The sequence below is a fragment of the Aulonocara sp. 'chitande type north' Nkhata Bay genome, linkage group LG18 (genome assembly GCF_057382095.1).
Source record: "Aulonocara sp. 'chitande type north' Nkhata Bay isolate Kocher_YH1m ecotype deep benthic linkage group LG18, A_spYH_male_GT1.1, whole genome shotgun sequence".
Lineage (NCBI taxonomy): Eukaryota > Metazoa > Chordata > Actinopteri > Cichliformes > Cichlidae > Aulonocara > Aulonocara sp. 'chitande type north' Nkhata Bay.
In genome coordinates this window covers 23,733,927-23,759,854 of record NC_141361.1, presented here as the reverse complement: position 1 = coordinate 23,759,854, position 25,928 = coordinate 23,733,927, and the positions used below count along the sequence as shown (strand labels likewise).

The window sequence follows — 25,928 nt, the reverse complement described above, 5'->3', positions numbered from 1 at the left end:
TCTGTTTCTGTGCATGCACATAGTTACGATTATTTATGAGTTTGTATTTCTGATGCTGTTGTACTTGTTGCATTGTTAACAGTTTAAATATAAATGATGAACTCAGTGGTTTTTTACCCCATTGTGTTGGTAAAATGAGAACGAGCGCAAAGGGGCCTTTTTTTTTTATTAGAATCAACATCAAAACCTGATTGCTCAGAAAGACCACACTAGGAAATACCATGAACGCATGCACTGCGTCTGCCATGTGAGCAAGACTCATTTGATTCGATACTCTGATAAAAGCTCAGGGAGGCACAGAGATTATTTAACAGGCTGTGAAGGTTTGTGCCGACAGCTTTGAGGCTCAGCTTCTGAAGAACAAACCTAAAGCGGAATACTAAAGATGCAGCCCAGCCTGGTTTTAGCCGCTTTTCTCTGTTTCACTACCTGGATGAGCTCAGTCCGTACAAGTGAGTACTGCAAGAAAGAAATAATTTTTCATTTACTTTATAGCTTGACTGTTTTTAACGGATAAAATTAATGCGACTTTTTCTGTGTGTGACATTTTCAGCCCCTATAAGCATACGCAGTTGTTGTGTCGTGTGGTCCAAAACCAGAGTCTCACTTGACCGAATTGTGAATTACTCCATTCAGACTGAAGATACTTGTCGCATCAAAGCAGTACAGTAAGTGTTCAATAAAAAACCTCACACTGCATTTTAACTTGTATTTTATGAATATAAACACATGTAGCATGAAGGTTCTGGGTTCAAAGCTGTTGGCCAGCTGGGGTCTTTCTAGGTGTTTGCTTCCCCTTTCCAAAGAGATGCTTCATTATTATCTTCAAACTGTATTTGAAAATACATAGATAACGGGCAGTGACACAGAGGTGGGCACAAAAAGGTTCTTGGTTGTAAACTCCTGGCTGGCACTGTGTTGAGTTTTTTTATATTCCACATTGCTTTGAAAACCATACTTGTTCAATTAAAAATGACTATAAACTTACAGTAAGTGCAGATGTGAGAGGGAATGGATGCCAGTCTCTTTCTGTGTTAACTCTGGGATGATCAGCTGACATCTGACACTGTGCTTTCCATTTAGTCAGCTGGGACAGACTTTAACCTCACTGTCTTCACCGCTTAAAAAAAGGAATAGATATAATTTAATAAAGTTTATACACTCCATCCAACTATTTAAAATAACATTAAAATGACAAATAAATGACCTATAATATAAAAACACATTTTCCTGTGGTGATATCCAGTCATTCTGAGAAGTTTGGTTCTACATGTTTGACTATTCAAATACAGTGTCTGTCTTTGATTTTCACCACTATACCAATTAAATTGGCCAGTTGGGACTTTAGTAGTCATGTCATTCCTAACGATCCAAAAACCTGTCAGCAGTTCTCACTGAAACCTCTTTGTACTGGAGGAAATTCTTTGAAAACATGTTCACAGGAAGGCCTTCGAGTTTCAGAAACCACTCTGTAAAGAGATGCTGCAGGGGAAAATATTTGATAAGCAAATTTACTGTGTACTGAGAATGGAGATGTTCAATACAAGCTAATTGCATGCCACTAGCTGCAACAGAGGTGAAAATATTTTTTTTTATTAACTTTTAAAAGCAAGAAGTGAAGCATTTGAGAATCAAGACTCTCTTTTGTAAGAGTGTCCTGGGTCTAGATAGGTGCCAACCACCTATCTAGACCCAGGACCCACAACATGAGAGAACATGCAGGCTTGCTGTGAGGCCTCTAAATCTGTTTGCACCTACCAGTATATACAAATAATGTTAGAAATGTATTACAATGCCATTAATAGCCAACCAAAAATTGCAGGTTACGGACCGTGCTTGGAAAGACAATCTGTGCCAAACCAGACGCTGACTGGACAAGAAAAGCAATTGAGAAGGTGGACAGGGAGAATTCGCAAAAGGGATTCACAAGTGACACGACCCCAACAGGATCCACTCCAGCAACATCCACACCAGCAACATCCACTGCACCCCCAACATCAGAAAAGATCCCTCAAAAGAATGTCACTTTGGGAGAGGACACGCAGGATGGAGGAACAAGGAGCAGTGAAAATGTGTCTGAGAAATCCCCCCCAAATTAAAGCTTACTAAAATCAGTGCCACTCTACTTAGCTTTACCGCTCTTGCTATATTTCATCATTAAAGTTAAAAAAAGGAATACTATAGCTACATAGTATAATATAATATATAAATATATATAAATATAAATGTCAGTTTGTCATGTTTCATTGTCATAAATATGTTTGTTTTAAAAAAAGTATATATTTGAAGCTTTCCCACAATCAATTAAAGTTACTTTTAAGCAAATGTTGCGTTTGTTGTAAAATATGAAAAATGTGGGTGAGGAATGTTCCTGGGAACTCTTGTTCTTACTAAGTCTCACTGTTTTTGTACAAAAATGGAAATAACCAATGTGCAGGAAGGAAGCCAATATAGAAATGCAGCTAAACACTGATAGCAATCTGGAGATGTGCATCATTTACATCATTAGGGCATGGTAAACAGACTTGTGCCAGCTGTCAAACAAACCTTGCACCAATAACCTGTACTAAAAGTTGAGTGATAGTTTCAATGCCAGTCTAGGGGTTAAGGGAAGGTGGTATGTGTGGTTTTGATCTTTATCACTTTGCCTTTGCCAATACCCTCAAAGCAGCTCTACTAAGGAGTCTCTTCACTTTTCTTTTCACTTGTTGCTATAATTTTGCCAGATAATAACATCACCCAACAGTGCAGTGTGCTAACAATTAACAACCAACTAACCAGATGTTAAACCAGCTAGCACGTCTCTGTATCCTCCAACATGCTGCTCAACCAATCAAACGACAACATGCTTAGAGTAGTACCACTCAAAACTATGCTGCTAATCGCTGTCCTAATCACTTAAGCTAACTCAGTTGCCTCACCTTCATAACTGCCAAAGTGCAGTGTAAAACCTAAAATTATAACTGATATTTCTTTTACTGTAGTTATAGGTAAAGAGGAACATTTTTATTAACTGACCAATGCGTTTCAGCTTGTGGCCTTCATCAGGGTCATGATGGGTCAGGATGGTGAGGAATACCCTGATGACGCATTGGTCAGTTAATAAAGTTGTTCCCTCAGCAACCTTTAAGTGTTGCTGGAGTGCCTGCATTGTTAGTTTCTCATCCTCTCCATGCACCTTGGAAGTAGGTGAAGTTGTTGCTATCCTTTCACTGTAGTTCTAAAATTAATATGCAATGACGTTATATATTTCCATTATGGAGATTGCATGGTAATTTTAAAGAAAACTGGACATCACATGGTCTGGCTTAACAGCTTGTTCTGATATAAAGCTGACTTTCGCCTAAAATAGCAGAGAGGCTCACGTACCGTGTTAGTATCAGGGTGTAAAAGCTGCAGTGTTTTTCCTTTCTATTTTAATGCACAAGTCAGGTTCATGCAAACAGTCTACTTGTTATGGGTGTGCAGAAGAACAGACACATCTCTGACTGATCACCATGATAACTGGTGACATTTGCTACTCACGTACATTCAAAAATTCTAGATAAGCTAATGTTATAGATAGTAATTGCATTTGAGAATTATCAATTTCGCAATCTGTATGGGTTTTTTTCTTTATTTGTGACGCACATAAAATGCCACAAAAACACCTTGTGGTGCACAGAAACCCAAAATACAAGTACATATTATAAGATGTAAATAGGAATTATATTAGTTGTATATTATATGTTAACATGTAACTTTTCCCCCTAATGACTGTTTGTTAATGGAAGACTAGTTTTTTCCATGAGTAAGAACAAAATGAGATAGAAAATTCAGAGTAGGTGTTGTTGCTTTCAGCATGAGCATAAAGGTTTTAAAAGTTTAATTGTGCTGGGGCAATTTTTTTTTAATATAGGTCATATTCCTGCAATATTTTTGCATTTATGTTTCAGGGTCGAGTTTGGTTTTCTCTGAAACTGGGGGCCTGTGATACCACGCTAACCACCACATCCTGAGTACACTTGAGCAGGTGGGATGAGTTTACGCTTACGGGGTCTAATTTAGCAGAAGGCTAATATAGGGGCTATTTCCTCTCTTCTAAGAACATTAGGCATGTTTCAGTAGTCCGTGCAACATGAAATAGCTGACACAGACAAATATGTACAAGGTGTATTTATAGGAATACTTGAATACTTTGTCATACTTTTGCCTTAACAATAGAAAAAAAATACTGTGTGCTAGGTGACAGATGAGAGATGAATGTGGATATAAATAAATGACAGATTTCAGCATCTTTTAACTCACTGTTTTGGTCCTACAGCCTGCGGTTTTGAGTCATTCCTGCATTTGTCATCTACCTCCACAAAGCATGTAATGAGGCATTAAAAAGGATTGAATCAAATCCATTGATAAAAGGTGAAATCTTTGGGGGAATGAATCCTAAATTGATTTCACATTTACAGCAGCATTGATCTGGCCTAAGACTTTAGCACCTAATGTAGGTTAAAAAGCATTTCAGGAAGTTGTTCATAGAGTTGGGGTCAAAAGGCGACTCAGGAATCGTGTCGATGCAAAAATTAACTTTTGACCTGCATTTGTTATTAAAACTGATAAAATAAGTTGGCCGAGGTAAAAGGTAGGACTATTTTCTTCATATAATCTTACGTCTTTTTGCCTGCAATAGTATATATTGCCACATATCCTCTAGTATTCGGGCCTACATATGCATTTTGTGGTAGACCCGCACAGAGGAAAGTGTGACCTCACGTAGTTCTTTTGGCTCCGTGCAACGTGAGTATAATTTGGTCGCTGAGGCATAGGAAGTTATTCATTGTCACCTTCATACTGCACATGCATGCACCCACACAAGCATTTGCAGTTTTATGAAAAAGTGTGAAAAATAATGCAATACAGTACAAAGTAAATAAAACTTCACAGAGATTCTTCTGAAACCTACTGTAAACTGAACCGTGCGCAGTACTTTTGACTCGACGGCACATGAATGTGACAACTGAAAGAAAAGCCTTAGCGCCAGTGTTTTTTTTGCAATGTTTACGCCACACTTTTGTTTAACTACGGTTTAATTTGTAGTTTAGGGTTTTTGCTTAAATGTTTAACAGCTCTGTCATGCAAATAGCAACCATGGCGGACCACTAAGGTGGGTTCAGGGCTGGGAAAAACCCATTACTCTTTAGCGCGAGTAAAATGTCTCATCGACCTCAAACGCTCTCAGCCCCTCAGACCTCCCCCAGCTCTAGCACACTGAGACAGAGCTGTACTTTCTCTTTCTACCCACACATAGTAAACGTGGTTTTTAATAGCTTTTTTTTTTTTTTTTAATCACACATCATTGTGTTAGAACACCGGAATGGAGGAAACATGCAAAGTAAAGCCCCTAAAACTTCCACCTGGTCTGCCTGAAGCCCACCACGTCTTAGTAAGGGACATGGAACACGGTGACCACTAAAGAAGCAAAAATGATTAAGCTGTCAATGCAAATGACTCAGCCAAGATCGTGAGAAGATTCAGACTTTTGATCAACAAAAATGTGTCTGTTTTGATGTTTTGCTTGCGGTTTTAATTATGATTTATGAAAGTGGCTTTAGAGACAACATGTACTTATGTCTATTTTTATGTGTTTAAATCCCCGTCATTTTGAAAATTACATATTACACTAGTTATCTATGACTGCATATCACAGGATAGTTAAAATATTAGAAACATTAGCTCACTACTACACTAGTTGGCAGGTCATCTGGTCAGTTTGTTGGTCGATATGCCTAAATTGAAAACCATTGGCTGGACAATGCCCACTCTTGCTTTCATATTGAGAAACACACTGAAAACCTTCATTTTTATTTATTTGAATTCTTCCAAAAGAGACACTCATTTAATACATTTACTAAGTCTTTACTCTGAATCCTTCCTGTCTGCAGTCCCTAAACAGTGCAGACTTGAGGATGGACAAGGAGCATTTGGGCCTGTCCATGCTTAGTTGTGTGAATTATGTTTCAATCTGTGTACAGTCATCGTAAAATAGAAAGCACTGCAGTGATCAGTTCTAAAGTTTTCTGTATCAGAACATTTAAAAATTGTCTGGTCCTAAGCAGGCCTTAACTTTAGGTAAATACAGCCTCAGACGAACAACAACACATGACATGTTACACTGTGTCCTTATTCGTTTAACAGAAACTTGGACAACACAAAGTGCATCTTATTATTATGGCTTGCAGAGCCACCCTTGACAGCAATAACTTAAGGTGATCATTTTCTGTACTTCCAGTCTGTCACATCATCCTGGACCACTCTTCTTTACAGTTCAGTGAGGTTTGTGGGTATTCAGTTATGCACAATTATCCCACCACAGTATTTTGGTCAGGTTGAGGTCCGGACCTTCACTAGGCCACTGCAACTCTTTGATTCCTTTCTTCTTTTAGCCATTCCTTGTACATTTGGGCCTATGCTTGGGATCGTTGTACTGATACCTGACCAAATTTCGGCAGAGCTTTAGCTGTCGGACAGATGGTCTCACATTTGACTTGAGAATACTTTGGTTTACACAGGAGTTCATGGTTGACTCAGTGACTGCAAGGTGCCCAGGTGCTGTGGCTGCAAAGCAAGCCCAAACCATCCCCCCTCCTCCCCCTGTACTTGACAGATGGTATGAGGTGTTTCTGTTCATGCGCTGAGTTTGGTTTTTGCCAAACATCCCGTTGCACATCGTGGCCGAACATCTTCACTTTGGTCTTGTGTTGAAGATTGAGTCTTGTGGTTTGCAAAGACTCAACTTCACAAAGCCTCCTTCCGTTAGAATTTATTTAAAACTTCCCCAACCATGTTAACAGTAAAAATTTTATCATCTATTATTCCATCATTGACAATCTATTTAGTAAATGTATGATAAAGCCTACTAAGCCATTGGACATCACACTTACCTTTACTTAAGCAGCATTTTAAATCACGTTTAGAAACCTTCTAGCATGGTTTCTGTCTCTATTTTAGTAAAGGCCTTGAACTATAAATGTTTTAGACCTGGCAGATCTTTTAGATGTGGGATGTATTTTGGATCGCTTCTCCGTTTTAAAACTCTCTAACATCAGTGCTGAGGATGACATTCCTCATCGACTTAGCCATCTTACTAAAGGAACGTTTTGGTTTTATCATATTCTCATGAAGATGAGACATTTAGAAACATCAGATAAAGAGGTGAAGAAATGCTCAAGATATAAGCTTTTCTCGCTGGACGCACCTAGATGCAATAGTAATCTTAAAAAAAAAAATACAGTCACCACAATATAGCCATTACAGTGTGACACCTTTTATTACCCAATCTCAATCCATATCATTTCCAATATATGGACATACACAATAACATTATATTTACATATTTACATGCAGAAATCCAATGAAGACATTCAATGTCATATTAACTTCACGAAAGTTAGATAAGGTAGAAAAATAAGCAAATATTCAAGGTCCGTGGCAAAATCTGTAGTTTAAATAGTAATGTCAATTTTGGGTGAACGTAGATTTTGTGTCACTATTTCTTTGCCGTAATAATTCGTTTTTGCCAGTTTTTTCCATCGAGATAGGCCATGCTGGTCTGCGTCCATGTTTTCAAACTGTCCGAGCAGATTCTCCTGCCATTAATTGTGGTGAATCTGTTGAAAATCACAAAGAGAGAAAATTAACAGTCAGCAAGGGAAGAATATACATGAACAATTTGGGCTCAACATTTGAAAAACTTAAAGATACTTTAATATTGGATCATTTTTCTGACTTACACCACTGCAGGTATAGAACACGACGGCAGCTGCTGGATGTAGTAACTCTTCAGCAGGTCTCGATGGATTTGGGTGTTCGAGGTTCTCTGACAACAACTTGAAATCCCACCTTGAAATAAAGATAAAAGATTACAGTGTTATCATCGGCATGATCCAAATCTAACATGAAATCGTGCAAAAACGAACTCGATATTCATCCATAGAAGAATCCATGCATTACCTTGGGCAGCGGCTGTAGATACCATGATAGCGACAAGCAAAAGCGAGATAATTGTAAGTCCCTTCATCGTGTGGCCGTAGCTGAAACAGATTTGACTTTTGCACTGCTCTGCAAGCCCTTTTAAAGACCACCGACACATTCAGCATTCAGTTATTCCGCTTGCAGCAAGGTGTGAAGCACCCACAGATACGCACACGGCTGGAAAGTAGTAGAACAATTTCCTCCCACAATAGCTCACCAGTGTTGCACTTTGTTTCTCCACTCTCATCAACGGTGGTCTGAGGGTGTTAAGGCATTTTCCACTGCAGTTGAATGTGGTCTGTAACGATCATTATAATTTATTTTCATAATGAAAATTATATGGAAAATACCTGTAGCTACAACATGAAGATCTTAGAACACCATCTTAACAACTATGGCAAGTGGATATGATGTGATTCCTCTTTGTTTCTTTTAATTTTTAATTAAAAGAAGTGATTTGTTGACTCCTTCACATAGTTTTATTTCCATCATTAAGTGACAAAGAAGCTGGTGAAATATATAAGTACTTTATTAAACTCAAAAGAATCTGGAAAATGATGTGGAAATAAGGAGTTTAATATAACTGCATATGTTATGGTGAATTCCTCTCACTTTCTAGCACGGAAGCTTTCTACTGTTAGGTTTTTGAGGCGAGCGTCTCTCTGTGCGCTCAGTGCCGATGTACTCATTTCTGCAACCACACTGCAGAAATACATTTCCCTGTGTCGGTGTCATGGCATTTAAGAGTATATGTGAGGTTATACTTAAATCGGCACTCGAGCAGTGATGCTGGAAATGTTACATCATCCCACTTTAACCTATATGGTTTAAGGTCATCCATTCTTCTGGAAGAGCATAGGAGGAGTTATATTTAGCTCTGTTGTGTCATGGCTGTTGTGCAGTCATGGTTGGAGAAGATATGAATAAATGTTATGAAGTGGTAACATCACTACAGCAGGTCACAAAATCCCACACCTGGCATCAGGGAGATGTGAGAGCAGTCATTCTTTCACAAAAAGAGAAAGACTTCTTTAATTAAGGTGATACTAACATTAAACTAAAGAGTTAACATCCTCATGGATATATGGAGACTCTGTATATTTACAAGGGTTAGACCTACCAATCATACAGAGTGTTTAAGGGATATAAGGAATTGTTGCATTTTTCCAAGCTATCCATGGGAGGGCGCTGGCACTTGAAGATATCTGTGAGGAGAAGGAAAGAAAACCAGCAGAGGTCAAGATGCAAGGTACCCAAAATATTTGACTGACATTTACGACATATAAAGAGATCTAAATGTTTGCATCCAAATCTAAAATGTTGTGATCTGAATAAATAAATTGTGAATGTTTTTTTATGCTGCTGTTAGCTTACACACTGATAGCCTGTTGAATCATAGCTGTGTTTTCTAATTTAAACATAGTTTAGGTTATAAATAAGAATGAAATAGAAAGATATATAATTTAATGTGCAATTGGAAAATGAATCTTAGCTGGATTTTGTATTCTTTGCTGATAAACAAAGTTGCACAAATCTTTTTTTTTTTTTTTTTTTGCTGTTCTGGCCCATTGGTCCCTACTTAACATGCTCCAGTGACCATTTGATGCTTCAGTCTACCCTAGGTCAGAAAGATGGTGGTGCTGTTAGTGTGGCAATGTAAGCAATGTAATATGAACTCGAACTTGTACACCTCTTTGTAACCTAAAGCAGCGGTCCCCAACCTCTGTATTTATCCGTGACACCTTAAAGGCCGGTCCGTGAAAATATTGTCGGACATAAACCGGTCCGTGGCGCAAAAAAGGTTGGGGACTGCTGAACTAAAGAACATTTAACAATGTTGGCGATTACCTGTGCAATGTTAAGAGGGTGTTACTGTACAAGAAAACCTTCCAAAAATCAAATCATGTATAAAAAAGCAAAAATGTTACATTTTTATTGAAGAAAATTGAAATCAAAGCTTTCCTTCTCACATCACTCATGAAGAAACTCCATTAAATACATGTACTAATTAGCATTTTAGAGCCTTTTTAGGTCTGTGTTTGGTGAAAAGGGTTTCTGTCTGATTCTGTGTCAGTGAGGTCAGTGCAGCTGTGCTAGCACACATGAAATACCGCAGGGATTTATTAATGTAGAAAGGAAACCACTGACATACAGCCAGCTCAGGGCAACAAACAGGGTGTCAGTGACTAATTTTCTGCAGAATTTCAAAATGGCAACTAAATGGTATGTTGTTACTCTTTGGACTAAGCTTAGCAACAATATAGCCATCTTAGATGGTCTAAACTTTAGACCATCAAAGATGGTTTGCAATATTTTTACAGATGTTATGATGTGTTGAAGATGCAACAGTATAGAGAAATAACCAAAATGAGGCAAAGCAGATTACATGAACTTTAATTTGTGAAGCTGAGACACTGATGTACACTGCTGACTAAAGACACACACAAACTCAAATCTGTGTAGAAGTGAAAGAAAATTTGAAACAGGAATGCTTTGGCATACTGAGGAACTGTTCACACCCTACTTTCACATTAACTTCATTCATTCTGTTGTATTAAAAAGCATTACAAAGAGCCAGAAATATGCAAGGCTCTGCTTGAAACAGCTGCTTCCTAATTTATATAAACTCACTGATGTGTTAGATTATTGTCCTGCAGTATGTTGTACATTGCCAAAACACTGTATCATGGTAGAGATCTTTTTCATTGGTGTACATCTCATGATAGCATTGTGTTATGATGTATCTGTTACTGTATGTACTGTCTGATTCCCACTCCTAAATATTACCTATTGCAGTGACAGATCATAAAGCAATTATTTAACAGTTGTTCATAATGTTTAACCCCTTAATGCCTCGTGTATCATATTTGCTACTGTGACACAGGACCCACATACACACAGGTCTGGGTTATGCTTGTAACTGTGCTTTATTGAAAAGCACAGTTACAAGCTTTTCCTCCAGCGGTTTCCGGCACCAGCTTCGGATGCAGCCACTCCGTCACTCCCAGTGAGTGCTCCTTCTCACTGCCAAAGACATAAGACAGGTCTCCCTCATTAAACAGTCCTGTACACCTGTTCCCTCCCCGCCTCCGTGCTGCCCTGTGAGCTCACTGCGCCACCCCTCCTCTGCAGCAGGCCAAAGACCACACCCCCACCACAGTTACATACAGTTTTTAGATCTTTTGAGACTACTACACCATCAGTTTTCCCCCTGGAAAAACCAAAACAAAGAGCACACTACATTTTTAAGGAATAGATTGCAAAAAAATAATAAAATATAGCAAATATGATGCAAATTAAAGCTAAAATATACAAATTAAATATTGAATAACATTGAATTTTCAAAATATTTGGATTTCTGATAGTTATTTCATGAGTCAGGCTTTAAAGAGTTACAGGCAAAAACATTTTTTTTTCATTTCTAACAATTTAGTGGTACATATGTGTTTCATAATAATTTTTTTTTATAATTTAGCCATGTGTGTTTTACTTATTATACTTTAAAGAACACATAGGTATTTGTTTAACTGCTATAACACAAAAAGCACCATGGATACTGGCATTATGCTGGTATGAACGTGGACTCTTTTTTTGAGGGACTTTCCATCAAGATAGGCCATACTCATCTGTGTCCACAGTCTCATGGTGTCAGAGCAGATTCTCCTGCCACACACTGTGGTAAATCTGATACAAAGTACAGACAAAACAATGCGCTACAGCTTCAGCAGCTTCTGTTCTGTCTTGCAAAAAGGAGCAGATACAGGTACGTCTGCTGTGTTGGTGCTCTCCTTTAGTCCTGTTCAGTTCTCCCTGTGTAGTGTCACATATCCTGGTATCAGCTCCATACACTTGAGACTCTGCTGGAAGACAAAGCACACCTTCTTGTGATGGCATATATGGCATATATTACATTAAAACAAACATAATATGTAAGAGATCCCTCATGAAGAACCTACATTAAAGTGCATTTTAGAATAATTTTAGTTGTGTGTTTAGTGAAAAATTGCTTTCTGTCTGATTCTGTGTCAGTGAGATTACTGCAGCTGTGCTAGCACACATTACTCTCACCTCTTACATTCTGCCACCGCAGGTATTTGTTAATGTCTATAAAAAACCCAAAACAGATGGCTGAGGGAAACAAATAAAATGTCAGTGACTCATGTTCTTCACATTGCTAGCTATATTTTGACTGCTGTTGAAATATGTGTTATAGATGCACTAGTAGAGAGAAATAACCAAAATGGGGCAACAAAGCTTACATGAACTCTGAATTCTGAAGCTGACACCTGTGTGCATTGCTGACTAAGTAGCCAGAGATGGGACGTAACCAAATACAAATAGTGTTACTTTTACTCCCAACATTTTTAAACCAATGTCTGTAATATCCTTTCTCCTCCTTGCATTTTCAAAACAGACGCATTACTTCGTTACTTCTTCCAAAGCATTTACACGGGTGGGGGGATTTAAACCGGAAGTACAGCAGGTGTGTCCGTATGCTGTGTTTGTGGTACTTCCGACTCTAGCTAGCGCTACAGAAGAGGAGGAAGCATTAAGGAAGTGAGGGGTTTTTTTCTGTGTAGATCCACAAATAGCAGCAGGTTAGCTGATTACAGCACCTACACTAACCTACATAACAGATTGAAGCTTTCACGAGAATTCAAATTTAGATTTGAATAATATTTGCATTCTCCTGTACTAATATTGTTTTATATTATGTTATAAATGTTATGTTGTATATTATATAGCACAAGGTTCAGTTACTGTTTTGCAAAAATGATTATTAGAATTGTCCTTCAAGGAGCTCATTTTTACTTTCTTACTTTGAGTACATTTCAGAGCCTGTACTTTTTCACTTTTACTTGAGTAAAGAGTTGCTTCAGTACTTCAACTTTTACTGGAGCATTTCTAAATCCAGGTGTCTGAACTTCTACTTAAGTAAAGAAAGATTGTACTTTTGCCACCTCTGTAAATGGCACATATGAACAGGCCATCCTGAAGGAGCTGGTTTGCTTGTGTTGCTGCCGATGCCATCTCTTACTACCAGTACTGAGAAGGATACTAGCATCAAGCGCAACGTCACTCAGCAGGGATAAGGAAAGGGTAATGGTCTGTGGCCACCATTCCAGAATGTGCTTTATTATTTAGGACAAACTGAAATCCCTGAAGTTGAACTCAATGTATTTGATCTTACATGAGAATTATTATCTAAGTACTTTTTGTTTTTTGGCTAAACACACATTTGTGACATTTCCTGCCATAATATCAGTCCACTCTGTGCAAGCAGTGGGGAGTCATGCCACCCGTCTACAATGCTGCTGGTAAATTCACCGACAGATACTTGTGAAACACATATGGGATGAGGTGCCACATGGTGCTGTTAGTTTCGGGACTGATAAAGCAGTTTTTGAATAATTGTGTGGCTGCCCCCAACTTTATGTGCCTCACAGTGTCTTTGTCACATTGTCCAGAGAGTAATTTCTGGAAGTCAGGCTTCTCTGTGCGTTTTTCAGCAGCTGTGGAAAGTGCGCCTCAAGGACTGCATTGTTGTGAAGTTGCCAGTGCACTGTGGTCCTTCCTGTTTCTTTTAAATCTCTGGAAATGTCAGTGGTGACTCAACTCCACTCAGGGGCTGCTTCCTTATGATTAACCTAAAACAGAAGTTTTAAGCTCCAACAAAAGTTGTAGCCCATAAAGATATGGCACAGCAGATAGTAGTCTGGCTGGATTCCTGAATGATCACATGCAGTGACACCTATAATGAAATAGTGGATTTCATTGTTAGATTGGGAACCGTGGTGTTGGATACAACCTGTCTTTTTCAGTTTCTTATGGTCATGCTTCCTTCCTCATTGTGAGTTATCATTTCTGCTTTCCTTTGACAAGTATTTTTAACATTATTGAAAATGACCAGATCCAGTGAAGTATCCCATCAGCTGACATTACTGTGACTTGATGTCATTGTGCTGTGAAGCATGTTACAGAGCCAAGAACTTTTCACATATTTAGTAACTCTTAATCTCAAAAGTCTGCTACCAAACCCAGTAAATGAAGAGATGACATGCTACGCATTTTGTGCTGTAGCTGTTTGAGATCTCATAATATTTCACTTTAAATGTTAAAGGTAAATGGGGAAATATCTTTTAGCATTTTAAAGCATTTATACAGCTATGTCTGTTGAGGATAACTCAAGACTGAGACCATTGCATTTATTCATTTCATTAAAAAATACCTCAATATTCTTGTTAGTGACACCGTGTCACCATATAACCGTGTCAGTGACACGGTTATATGGTTAATATGTTCAGGCCACACAGTGGTGCAGTGGTTAGTACTTTGTGTCATATTAGTCAGATGGGCCTTTCTGTGTGAAGTTTGCCGTTTCTTCTTCCATCTTTGTGTGTTTCTTGTGGTTGCTCTGGTTTTGCCCACAGTCCAAAGACATGCTTGTTGGGTCAACTGGTGAGTCTAAATTGTTCTAAATGTAGCTGTCTGTCTCTCTGTTTTAGGTCTGCGATGGGCCGGTGATCTGTTGAGCCTTAAACAGTGAGAACATTAGGCAGCAATCTAAAAGTCCTTGTGTAATAAAGGCTACATTACAATGACAGCTTGGTGAGATTAAAGTGAATTGGGGGTAACTGAAGGTTAGGAAGTGCAGACAGAGGACCTTCTGTGAAATGATAAAAACCTGTATTTGAAAGCAGTTGTTTCATTTATAACAATGACAGTGGTTCCCTGAGCAGATTAGACTTGGGGATATCTGAATATCAGATTCTAATGAATGTTTCTGAAATACAAAACATAACAAATACTACAATCTGAATTCTTTTTTCACAAGTAATCTCCTAATTAAAAGACTAGTGGTTTGATCTTTGTTTCTTACACATGAACCACAGGCCAAAGCCTGTCACTGTCAACTGACTTACATAGTTAGAAAAGTTATTAAATATAGCCTGTTTACAATCAGCGCAATTTTATATTAATTCACAAGGCAAATAAGTGCTTAACTTTGGGTGAAGTCTTTGCCATGAATTTATGGTTAGAGATTTGACCAGATTTGCCTAAATAGTGGCCACAGACCTTTTACTTCCCTTTTAAGACAGGTAATCTTTAATGAACAGAAATTTCAAATTAAAATGTAACATTTAAAATATCCAACGTATTATTTAATATTAATAAAAGCTACGGCGAGCAGGTTCATTCGTTCTTCTTTTGCTTGCAATAAAAGCTTTTAACTAAAAAATTGGTATTTCAAATAAAAGTAAATAAATGCTCCAATTTGAATATGTTATTATCATTTTATAAGAAAAAATATAGTTATAGGTTTGCATTTTTTTTTTTTACTTTTCCTACTTGGTTAAATCTTGAAGGATCATTGAACAAGTTCAGACATGTAGCTTTACTTAGAAATGACGGAATGACCAAATTTGGATGGAGGAGGCTCGGAAATCTGTGGTTTGTGGTGGAACCCTTAGGAAATGCTTCCTTCCCTTTTCCTTGTACTTGTAATAGCTGTCAGCATCAGAAAAAAAAGAGGGATAAAAATGAAGATAGAGATTGTGTCAAGTGGCGTTCATGATATGACACGTAATTGCTTAAATCAGCAGATTTAACTAAAATCTTATTAATGCCTGATTATTAGACAAAGATTAAAAACTGTCAACTTTAATTTGAAGTTAAAGATAACAGTTATCTAAATGCAAATGCCCACCAACTCAATTTATCCACACTGCGTTCTTGCTTACCTTGTTAACAGTAATACTAATAATAAACAAAGATTACCAAGTGTCCTTTAAGTGGACATAGTGTGCCTTAATATAGGATCAGAATAATTATCACTGGATTGCTTCAGGTGTGTGTTATAATATTTGCAATGCACATCACTTTGTTCTTTACTTAGGTAATATTAAAAAAAGTAAAATAAAAAGTCATGAACATGATTTCTTAACTCCTGTGCGAAAGTGGTGATGAAATTTATTTAAAAAAAGGAAATGAGAGTCTCAGTGTCACCCGAGTCATCCTGTCCCCCACCCTGATGCAAATGGATACTGTAGAAAAAGAAAGACACAATTCATCCGGTCAGTATGGCCTGATTCCTCTTTTTTCAACGGGATAAAAGCCAGAGGTCTGCTGCAGGGAGTCAGACTTCATCTGCAAGATCTACAGGTCACCTGCTGCAAAGAACCTCAGAAAGATCTTACGCGATAACCATGCAGCTGTGCATCAGAAGACTCGCATGCCAGGCCTTTCTCGTCGGGGTTCTGTTAGTGGCCGCAGCCGCTGGTAAGTTTCCTGTCAGACTCCTCCGCAATATTGTTCTTATATTTATGTTATAGTTTTAACTCTACAGTCTTCTGCTATGACTATCATTACTTGTAAAGAAATGTTTGAAATTCTGTTTTTGTTTCCTAAAAGCAGAGACCAAGACAAGTGACTGCTGCAAAGTGATCAGTCTCAATCCCATCACAGCTCCAATCATTGGCTACAGGATGCAGAAGAAGGACCCACCCTGTGTCAACGCTGTCATGTAAGATTTATCTCCCTGTTTTATCAAAGAAAGACATGATTAAAACATTTTCTTGGAAAAGCAAGTTTATCAAAGTAAGCCGAGTGAAAAATATGGGCTCAAGTTTGAGTTTTTTGTCTTTTCTCCACCCAGATTTGAGACAACAGAAGGGGAAGTCTGCAGCCACTGGAAACAGGACTGGGTATATGAAAAGATCAAGGAGCTAGAGTGAGTATGCCTCCTTATCTCAGCTTGTTTCCTGTTTCGAGAAGTTATTGGTTTCTTTGCACATGAAGTTGCTGAGGTATACCACAAGCTTGTTTTAACCATTATCCACCGTGTGTGTTTTTTACAGGCATGCACGCAGAGCAAGGAAGACTGCTCTCAAAACTACCACTACTACTACCACTACTACAACTTCCAGCCCATAGAGAGCATCCCTCTTCACTCTAAACAGCTAGAAACATTTGTTTTAATCTTAAATAATTTAAAATGCTTTCTAATGTTATCTGTATGTCATATTTATAATTAGCGGTATTTATTTTTTCTGTTGTCTCTTTTTCTTTATGATTCTCTGCCTATGATAGTTGTTCGCTCTGTGCAGAGACACATCTTTATGATGAGACATGATGAGATATGGTGTTTGTTATAAATAAAAGGATTGATCCTGTCATCTGTCCACAGTCTTTGTTATTCTTGCCAATTATCTGGTTTTGTATTATTTATCTATAAAATTTAATCTTGTCTAAATCTAAGCTTATAATTAACATTTCTGACTTTATTGAACATATTCATTGAGAAGACACCAAATATGTGAGCATGTTACTGTTCGTATTAGTAATCAGGAACTATTTATTACATTCATAGTGCTTATAGTCCCCCCACGGCTCGTGATACACAGACAGACAGAGATGGACAACAACTATATAACTATTACCGTTTGATTAGCATAAACAGATTAACTTAAATGGATACATAGAAGCAGATCATTTCAAAATGTTTTATGCACCTTAAACATATTGTAATGACTACCAAGGTGTACGATGTACCTGACTAAGGTATGTTGTTTTAATGATTAATCCTGCCATCTAGTGGGTGCTTTGATTGATAGCCATGTTCTTTCAGTCGAACAAGTGTCTCATTGAGGGACTTACCTTGTCAGATAAACCCTTTCAGGTGTACACAATGTGCTCATGTAGTGTCATACAAGTAAAATACACACCATCTGCATCATTTATGGATCTCCTGTCACTCACTGACTGGAAAATATTCCCTAAATCAATGATTGCGTTTCCATCTGAACTAAGGATATTGCACGTTACATGATTTTCTTTGTTAAATGTACATTATGGTGATAGAGTATTGTTTGATTAGATAAACATAGACAGAGTTTCACTGCTGTGAAATAAATTCATATATTTGTGAGAAATGCAGTTGGTATATTTTAAGAGATTAATTTGGTTACGCAGCAAATCCATTGACAAAACAGATGTTCATATAAACATTTATTGACAGACTGATCAAATAAGCACCATCATTTGTTTAAATCTGTTCTTCTCAGTTTTGATACTGAGTACTAAGTCTGAGGCTGATGAAGTTAAAGGATAAAGTAAAAGATAAGGTAAAGCACAGTTTGTCAGTCAGTTTCAAGAGATAATATCTTCAGCGTTAACTTGACGGCACAAGCTTGAGATTCTTTTATACTAAGATTTGGAAACTGAAATTTTTTAGTCTGTTTTTTGCTAATTGCTGTTAAGGAAAGCCTCTTTTATACAGAAAAAATATCCACGTTGAAGATATGCGTACGTAGCTTATTTGAGAGTTTAGAAATGTGTTAGGTAGGATGTAGAATTATTGTAGAGACGCTGACACTGCCCTGGATGCAATAAAGGCCTGAGTGTGTCATGAATTTAGGAGTAGATTTCTAGGAGGCCCTCCCCCACTTTGAACTGTGAAAGTAAGAAAAAGAGAAGTTATTGTTGAGTGGAAATTCCCCAGGGGAGACCTGGGTGCGGGCCTCAATGTTTGTAATATGTTAACTCTGTTTTCTCTGTTGTGTAGAGGAATTTGGTGTAGCTTGGGTGAGGAGATTACTTTTATGACCGGCAGGAAGTCACATACACAGAGACACACACACAGTGCTTTGACTGTTATGACGCACCCACACTTACATGCACAGTCACTCACCTGCACTCACATAGACACACGGGTATGCGCACACACAGGCACTCACATGCTCGTGCATACACACACAGACACAGAGTTTCCAGCACACCATGAGGGTTTTATGATGGGGTCACTTCTACAAAACTGTGTTTCACAGACAAAGCAGTGAAGATCTGCAGAGGGACACCGGCCTTGCATGTCTTCCCTTCTAGAAGATGCATGCTTAAATGAAGATGAATAAAGGTTTTGTGAAATGACTACTGAGTTCCGGTGCCGTCTCTGGATGCCCGAGGAATAAAAAGAACCGGCTGAAACTGATTTCATAACAACGTCCATCACCAGCTGAAGCATTTCCAGTTTTCTTCACTGATGTTTACCTCCATCTGAGCCACCCTCGGACATGACCAGTTTTAAACTAAAAAATAAGTAGTTCTCCCAAGTGATATCCCAAAAACCAAATGCTTTTTATTTAGATTGATCATGCCTGCAGAGATCTTAAGCAACATCTAATTGATATTTAAATGTGAGTTAGCATCTCATACTGGAGTATTTCCAGAGTTTCCCTCACCCACTCAGCTTTCAGATTTGCACACACCTGCTTGTTTGCAATAACATACTATGACCATTATATTCAAATATTATAGAGTGAGACTTAGAGGTTGCAGGCAAAGTTGGATGGCTTGGAAGAGAGAGTATTACATGATATATATGGTAGTCATCACTATATTTTGCATCCCTTGATACAGGTCAAACGCACTGGCTTCAGCTTGTAGCTTGCAAAGTGTGTTTTGCTCATGTGGGCATCTGATGCACACACACATGCACCCACAGGACATCATAAACATCAATCATATTGGTATTATTGACTGACCAAAAGTTAAATGTGACAAAATAAAGTTAAAGGCAGGCAGAACTGAACTTAGCATGCTCAGTATGAAATAGGAGAAGGGACATCAGGGTGACCATAGCTCTTGGAGCAATGTTGACAATACAAAATACGAATGTGGCAGAGCATTCACTGACATGACCTCTGTACATATATATGAAGAGTCACTGTACTACTGATGCTTTTTTTGTAGCCTGTGGCTCTTAAACTGGGGACAGGAAGCCCAGTGTTGTATCACAGCAACCAATACTGCATATTTTGCACCTTGGTTACAATTTAGACATGTATGTATTCAGTTCATATTTCAGTAAAATTCAGCACACGGCTGCAACTTTATCTCTCAGTGTGTATGGCTACATTTACACCTGAATGCAATTTGTTACACATGATAATGTCTTTTAGTGTTGCAGTGCTACAAAAGAAAAAAAAGACTGGCATAGCCTTATTCATGCAATATTTTGACATTGTAGCATAAAGCTGCTGTCAGGATGTTTTACATCACCAGTAACTTTGAAATTGTTTTGTGGTGAAAACTCCCCACCCCCTTCCCCTGGTTACCGTGACCTATTTAGTGTGCCAAAAGGGGAGAACACAACTGCAGCATCTTCAAGTGGTAAATGCTTTCTAGCATACAGTTTATATGAAAAACAACAAGTTGTTAATTAATAGATGCAAAATTAACACCTGACATTAACTTCTGCAATATTTAGACAAGAGTTTCTGAATGTTTTGCAATTAACAGGAGTTTAATTGCACCACATGCTCTATGTGAGTGGCCTTTTCAGTGGGAAATCAGGAGTGTGAAGGCCAGCAACACATCACTACCACTTTTGTTGAAGAAGACGGCCGTAGTGATCGATGTAGCGGTTCCAAATGACAGCAATATCAGGAAGAAGGAACATGAGAAGCCGGAGAAATACCAAGGGCTCAGAGAAGAGCTCGAGAGGATGTGGAGGGTGAAGGTAACGGTGGTCCCCGTGGTAATCGGAGCACTAGATGCGGTGACTCCCAAGCTAGGCGAGTGGCTCCAGCAGATCCCGGGAATAACATCGGAGATCTCTGTCCAGAAGAGCGCAGTCCTGGGAACAGCTAAGATACTGCGCAGAACCCTCAAGCTCCCAGGCCTCTGGTAGAGGACCCGAGCTTGAAGGATAAACCGCCCGCAGGGGCGTGCTGGGTGTTTATATATATATATATATATATATATATATATATATATATATATAATAAAATTCTACACACTACCTTGAAATGGAACAGATACAAATAAAACACACACACATACATATACACCTCAAGATGTTCATATATGTTTAAGATGTGAGTAAAAGGAGTAAAGAAAAAAATGATGATAGGGACAGCAAAACAGTGGTGAGGTGTACAGTAGGAATAACGGATGGTTTCAAAGCGGGGTTGGGATTACATCAGGGATCAGCTCTTAGCACCTTCCTGTTTGCAGTGGGGATGCACTGCTTTATAAGTACCAGCCCATTTACCAAGTCAGTACAAGCAACACAGTTCCCCTCCTACAGGGCAGGATGATGTCTTTGCAGTCAGTTTGTCACTTCGTTATTTACTTTATGTGCGTAATCAGAGTGTGGTTTGTGTTAAAAGCGTAGGTGGGGGGTATGTTTTTGTTTTTCCCATGTAAATCCCCTATCCCCCACAGCAAACTGAGTCCTGCATGTAAAAACAAAATAAGAGTAATAGTCACAAACACGAGTGCTGAAGTCCTCTGTCAAAGTCATAATGAAATCACATCAAACGGAAATGCAGTGTCATCCAAGTCATCCTGTCCATCACGCTGATGTAAACAGACACTATAGAAAAAACTAATACGGAATTCACCCAGTCAGTATGGCCTGCTTTCTCCATTCATGAGATAAAAGCTACAAGTCTGCTTCAAGAAGATCAGTTTTCTCCACCTACAGGATCCTCTGATCAGCTTATACAGAAGCCATACAGCTGTGCGTCAGAAGCGGTCTCTGGTAAGTTTCTCATCAGACTATTATTGTTACAATTTACATTACAGTTGTAACTACAGTTCTCTGCTATGGCTGTCATTACCTGTCAGAAAATGCAAGGACTTTTCATAATATTGAACAGCTTTATTGTTTCCTAAAAACAGATCAAGACAAGTGACTGCAGCAAAGAGGTCAGTCTCAATCCCATCACAGAGGAAGAACCCACCCTGTGTTATGTAAGATTTATTTCCTTATTTATTTCAAAGAAAGACATGATCAAAACATTTTACATTTATAATTTTGATGCAGTTGGAAAAGCAAGTTTATGAAAGTAAGCCAGGTGAAAAATATGGGCTCAAGTTTGAGTTTTTTTCTTTTCTCCACCCGGATTTGAGACAACAGAAGGGGAAGTCTGCAGCCACTGGAAACAAGACTGGGTATATGAAAAGATCAAGGAGCTAGAGTGAGTATGCCTCCTTATCTCAGCCTGTTTCCTGTTTCGAGAAGTTATTGGTTTCTTTGGATATAATGTTGCCTAAGTATACCACAAGCTTGTTTTAACCATTATCCACTGTATGTGTGTTTTACAGGCACGCACGCAGAGGAGTAAGACTGCTCTCAACTCCAGCTCATAGAGAACATCCTTCTTTATTACGAATAGAAAGGACTACAGACATTTGTTTTAATTTGAAATACTTTTAAATGCTTTCTAATTTCATCTCTATTGTATATTTATAACCAGTGATGTTAATTTTTTCTGTTTTGCCTTTTTAATTTAAATTTCCGCTTATGGTATGTGCTTGCTCTTTTCAAACACACCGTATATCTCCATGACAAGAGTAATACAGCTGAGACTTTTATGGTGTTTTTCATAAATGAAATGACTGATCCCATCATGTATCCACAGTCTTGTTGTTATCTGATTTTCTTTGCTCGGTTACAACTCCCTTACTTGACTTCACTGAACACATCCATAAAACAGAGAAGTGATGCTTTGAGAACACACCAAACCCAACATTTGAATGCAATACTAGCTGTTACACTGCTGATGGAAGAAGTAAGCAATTTGACATCATTCTTCCCTCCTGAACGACTTATCAGCCATCTTCTTAGGATGTCAGTGACTTTCTTGAGGTTATTCCAAAGCATTTAAGCCTGGGCTCTGTCAGATCTCTCAAAGTGTTGTTCTGTAGTGGATTAACTTCAGTCTTTACAGTCATTCTCCTACTGCGAACTTCTAGTGAGCTTCTGGCAAAAGAAACCACAAAGCATGATGCTTCCTCCTTTTCATGTTGCTGTGTGTCTTCCCATGTCTCATTTTTGTCAATCTACTAAAAACAGGTGAGTGCTGTTGTGCGCCTGAAGCATGCAAGCTTTCTTCTTCTTCTTTTTAGCTTCATGGTGTATATGCAACCCTGAATTAGTATTTATGTGAGGTGGATATTTGAAGAGACATTAAACAAGTCAAATTATTCCTTTAAATCGCTCTTATTCTAATTGCCTTTTTTAGCTCATAGCAAAGTAGCTTTAAGACATGACTAATAACAACTGGTTTAATGAAATTGTGGATATAAACTCCTCTGACTTCTCTCTGTTTGTGAGGCATAGACCTTGAAAAAGAGAAGAGCCTTGATTTTTTGTAAATAGAGCATTTCAAAAAATGTTCATGTCCTTGTAGCCAGACTATCAAAATCTCATGACGCAGCAGACAATGGTGTTATTCTCAGATTCATTCTGCCCTCTAGTGGGTGCTTTAAGTGACTGCAGTGCATATTCAGTCAAAGGAGTGTGTCACCTTGCATGACTGGTACACCAACCTCTTGGGGTGTTAATCTGAAATAGCACAGGAAACTGCCTCCCTAACAGCCATGTCATACATTTACATGAGCTCAGAGATCAGTATTGCTCATCAAGTTTTCACCATCCAACGCTTAAGTACAAGTGCTTAAAGTGTTCCTAACTTAACTCATTAATTGATTGGAAAATATTCTCTAAATGAATGGTTGGGTTACCTGAAATATTTTGTGAAACTGGTTAACAAGTTCTAAAGTCACTCAAATAACTTTAAAATCCATTCAGTGAAAGTGACATGGCGGATTTTAGCTGCAATTTGACTAAAGAAATGTAGACAACAGCGTTACATTACCCTGAAATAAATTCATTTACTTGTCTGAAATGCAATATATGTATATTTTACCTCATTCATTTGTTTATGCAGCAGATTTGTTGCAGTAAATGAAACAAAACAGATGTTATTGTAAAAATTTATTGAGAGAATGAACAAATAATCAACAACATTTGTCTCAAATCTGTTCTTAATACAGTCTTAATACAGGAGTACTGAATTTAGACTTGAGGCTGAAGAAGTTAAGAGCGAAAAGTAAAGCAAAGGCATTACACATTTTTTCAGTTTTTCAAGGGACAGTGCCCTCAGCATTAACTTGATTATAAATGCTTGAGTATCTTTATAACAAATGTATAGGCACACTGGCTAATTCTGCATGGCGATTTCTTTACATCGAGCTGTCTAAGGTGACACCTGGTTTTTGCTAATAAGCAGTGAAAGCCTCTGTTGCAGTGAGGTCAGATCCACTTCCATCACGACCTGAAGCGTTTCCAGTTTTCTTCACTGAGCCACCCTTGGACATGTTCTTCAGTTTTGCGCTAAAAAAATAAGTAGTTCTTACATGTGAAATGCCAAAAACAAACCTTTTTATGCTTTTACAGATCTTCAGGTGAGCATCTAAACAGCCCCAAATTGACATTTTAAAGTGAGTAAGCATGTCATACCTGAGTTGTTCAAGGAGTTTTTTCACCCATTCAGCTTTCGGATTGGCACACATCTGCCTGTTTGCAACCGTGTAGAAACTATAACAGCGAGACACATCATTAGAGTAACACAGAGTATCATATTACTGAAGCGTATTCATTTATGCTGCATGTATATGTGTTGGTATATGATAAATAATATCATATGCCAGAGTCGCTGCTTCAATAATTTAATAACTCAATTTAAGGATTTTAGGTTTTATAATATAAGTTTTGTTGGATTAGACTGATTCAGAACAACCTCAACTTTAATTAAATTTTGATTTATGATTTAACAACATTAAAATGTTAAAAATAAAAGTCTTATTTTTATTCCACAAAAATCTGCAGAAATAACTTTAATACGTCTCGCCACAAAAAACTACCAATGTATTTGGAATATTTTGGAATAGATCCAATCCACCCCATTAGTCCCCACCAATCCACTTGCAAATGTTTGGCAATGTTTGCTATGATTGTTCTAGTCAAGTATTATAATGAGTAATTTAGAGGTTGCAGGCAAAGTTGAATGGTTTAGAAGAGTCTTACATGATCGCCTCGATGCGACAGTTTTCCCAGTTACGTTGTTCTCTGTATCCCTTGATGCGATTGAAGGACACGGGCGTCTTACTGTAGCTGGTACAGCAGGATGCACGGGCACCTAATGCACACACAGACACAGATGCAAAGGCACCAGATCATTAACATGTCATCTTTGAGTCGTTATGTGATATTGTCATTATTAACTGACCAAAAATTAAATGCAACAAAATAAACTTACATTCAGCTGGAGCTGGACAAAGTATCCCCAGTATGAAGCAGAGGAGAAGGGCCGTCAGGGTGATCGTACCTCTCGGAGCCATGTTGACAGTGCAAAAAGGGTGGCAGGGGACTCACTGAATGCATGGTCTCTGCACATATATATATACTTTTTCCACTACTGATGTTTTTGCATCTTGTGGCTCCTAAATTGAGGACAGGAAGCCCACTGTTGCATCATGCTGCAACTTTGCATCTTCATTACCAATTTAGGCATGTACCATGCTATTACGCAATGCTAGGATTTGTTTATGTGGGATGATATGGGCCTGGTGCTCTGATGCAGTTAGTTCATATATCTCCTTTGGCTCTAATATGGATTTATACTTTCTGCATATGCATGTTATACTTTCTTTCTGAACAGTTGTGCAGTGAAGTTCTCCATATATGGCACAGCAGATTTGAATCGTTATATAGCTTAGCTTTACTTTGATTTCTCTTGATTTCATGGCTGCATCTTCATGTGTGAGTGCATATGGCCACATGGCTACATGCGAATGCACGTGACACTCACATGCGATATTCCCATAGCGTGTTGTAGTCCTACCAAAACATGACTGCCATAGCCTTTGTCGTACAGTAGTTTCACATTGTAGCTTGAAGCGGTTGTCTATCTTGGGTTTTTGATGTTATCAGCAATCTTGGGATTGTTTTGTGGTGAAAACTCAAAGTGTATGTGAAGGTTGTCAAACTTCCCCGCCCCCTTCCCCTGGTTCTGGTTAACATGACCTATTTAGTCTGCAGAAAGCTGACAATTTCAGATCTCGCTCAGCTG

The 25,928-nt window shown here is 38.2% G+C and overlaps 4 protein-coding genes across 5 annotated transcripts; 2 read left to right on the top strand and 2 right to left on the bottom strand.

Moving 5' to 3' along the window:
• Positions 1 to 240: 240 nt before the first annotated feature.
• LOC147308600 (C-C motif chemokine 2-like) lies at positions 241 to 2,263 on the top strand. Its single transcript, XM_086273240.1, has 3 exons — positions 241 to 452; positions 554 to 668; positions 1,823 to 2,263. The coding sequence occupies exons 1-3, from the start codon at positions 386 to 388 to the stop codon at positions 2,097 to 2,099; spliced, it is 459 nt and encodes a 152-aa protein (XP_086129366.1). The 5' UTR covers positions 241 to 385; the 3' UTR covers positions 2,100 to 2,263.
• A 5,030-nt stretch (positions 2,264 to 7,293) lies between these two features.
• LOC147308599 (monocyte chemotactic protein 1B-like) lies at positions 7,294 to 8,117 on the bottom strand. Its single transcript, XM_086272490.1, has 3 exons — positions 7,987 to 8,117; positions 7,767 to 7,875; positions 7,294 to 7,643 (listed from the first exon to the last, which is right to left on the bottom strand). The coding sequence occupies exons 1-3, from the start codon at positions 8,051 to 8,053 to the stop codon at positions 7,523 to 7,525; spliced, it is 297 nt and encodes a 98-aa protein (XP_086128616.1). The 5' UTR covers positions 8,054 to 8,117; the 3' UTR covers positions 7,294 to 7,522.
• Positions 8,118 to 15,925: 7,808 nt separating this feature from the next.
• Positions 15,926 to 17,189, top strand: LOC147308598 (uncharacterized). Of its 2 annotated transcripts, none has more exons than XM_086271595.1 (4): positions 15,926 to 16,287; positions 16,423 to 16,531; positions 16,664 to 16,738; positions 16,866 to 17,189. In XM_086271595.1, the coding sequence occupies exons 1-4, from the start codon at positions 16,215 to 16,217 to the stop codon at positions 16,939 to 16,941; spliced, it is 333 nt and encodes a 110-aa protein (XP_086127721.1). In that variant the 5' UTR covers positions 15,926 to 16,214; the 3' UTR covers positions 16,942 to 17,189. The 2 variants fall into 2 exon arrangements, with proteins under 2 accessions (XP_086127721.1, XP_086127720.1); XM_086271594.1 differs by having other exon boundaries at positions 16,137 to 16,287; positions 16,420 to 16,531.
• Positions 17,190 to 23,778: 6,589 nt separating this feature from the next.
• On the bottom strand, positions 23,779 to 25,219 carry LOC147308597 (C-C motif chemokine 20-like). The gene is made up of 4 exons (XM_086272175.1): positions 25,116 to 25,219; positions 24,884 to 24,995; positions 24,317 to 24,394; positions 23,779 to 24,190 (listed from the first exon to the last, which is right to left on the bottom strand). Exons 1-4 carry the CDS (start codon positions 25,195 to 25,197, stop codon positions 24,076 to 24,078), a joined length of 387 nt encoding a protein of 128 aa, XP_086128301.1. The 5' UTR covers positions 25,198 to 25,219; the 3' UTR covers positions 23,779 to 24,075.
• Positions 25,220 to 25,928: the final 709 nt, after the last annotated feature.

Excerpts from the sequence above, each read along its gene's own strand:
- LOC147308597 (XM_086272175.1), bottom strand. The coding sequence starts at position 25,197 with ATGGCTCCGAGAGGTACGATCACCCTGACGGCCCTTCTCCTCTGCTTC. Across the intron at positions 24,996-25,115 it reads TTGTCCAGCTCCAGCTGAAT|GTGCCCGTGCATCCTGCTGT; the intron begins GTAAGTTTATTT and ends TGTGTGCATTAG. Across the intron at positions 24,191-24,316 it reads AAACTCCTTGAACAACTCAG|CGCAAAACTGAAGAACATGT; the intron begins GTATGACATGCT and ends TTATTTTTTTAG.
- LOC147308600 (XM_086273240.1), top strand. The coding sequence starts at position 386 with ATGCAGCCCAGCCTGGTTTTAGCCGCTTTTCTCTGTTTCACTACCTGG. Across the intron at positions 453-553 it reads GATGAGCTCAGTCCGTACAA|CCCCTATAAGCATACGCAGT; the intron begins GTGAGTACTGCA and ends TGACATTTTCAG. Across the intron at positions 669-1,822 it reads TGTCGCATCAAAGCAGTACA|GTTACGGACCGTGCTTGGAA; the intron begins GTAAGTGTTCAA and ends CAAAAATTGCAG.
- LOC147308598 (XM_086271594.1), top strand. The coding sequence starts at position 16,215 with ATGCAGCTGTGCATCAGAAGACTCGCATGCCAGGCCTTTCTCGTCGGG. Across the intron at positions 16,532-16,663 it reads CCCTGTGTCAACGCTGTCAT|ATTTGAGACAACAGAAGGGG; the intron begins GTAAGATTTATC and ends TTCTCCACCCAG. Across the intron at positions 16,739-16,865 it reads GAAAAGATCAAGGAGCTAGA|GCATGCACGCAGAGCAAGGA; the intron begins GTGAGTATGCCT and ends TGTTTTTTACAG.
- LOC147308599 (XM_086272490.1), bottom strand. The coding sequence starts at position 8,053 with ATGAAGGGACTTACAATTATCTCGCTTTTGCTTGTCGCTATCATGGTA. Across the intron at positions 7,876-7,986 it reads ATCTACAGCCGCTGCCCAAG|GTGGGATTTCAAGTTGTTGT; the intron begins GTAATGCATGGA and ends CTTTATTTCAAG. Across the intron at positions 7,644-7,766 it reads TGTTCTATACCTGCAGTGGT|ATTCACCACAATTAATGGCA; the intron begins GTAAGTCAGAAA and ends GATTTTCAACAG.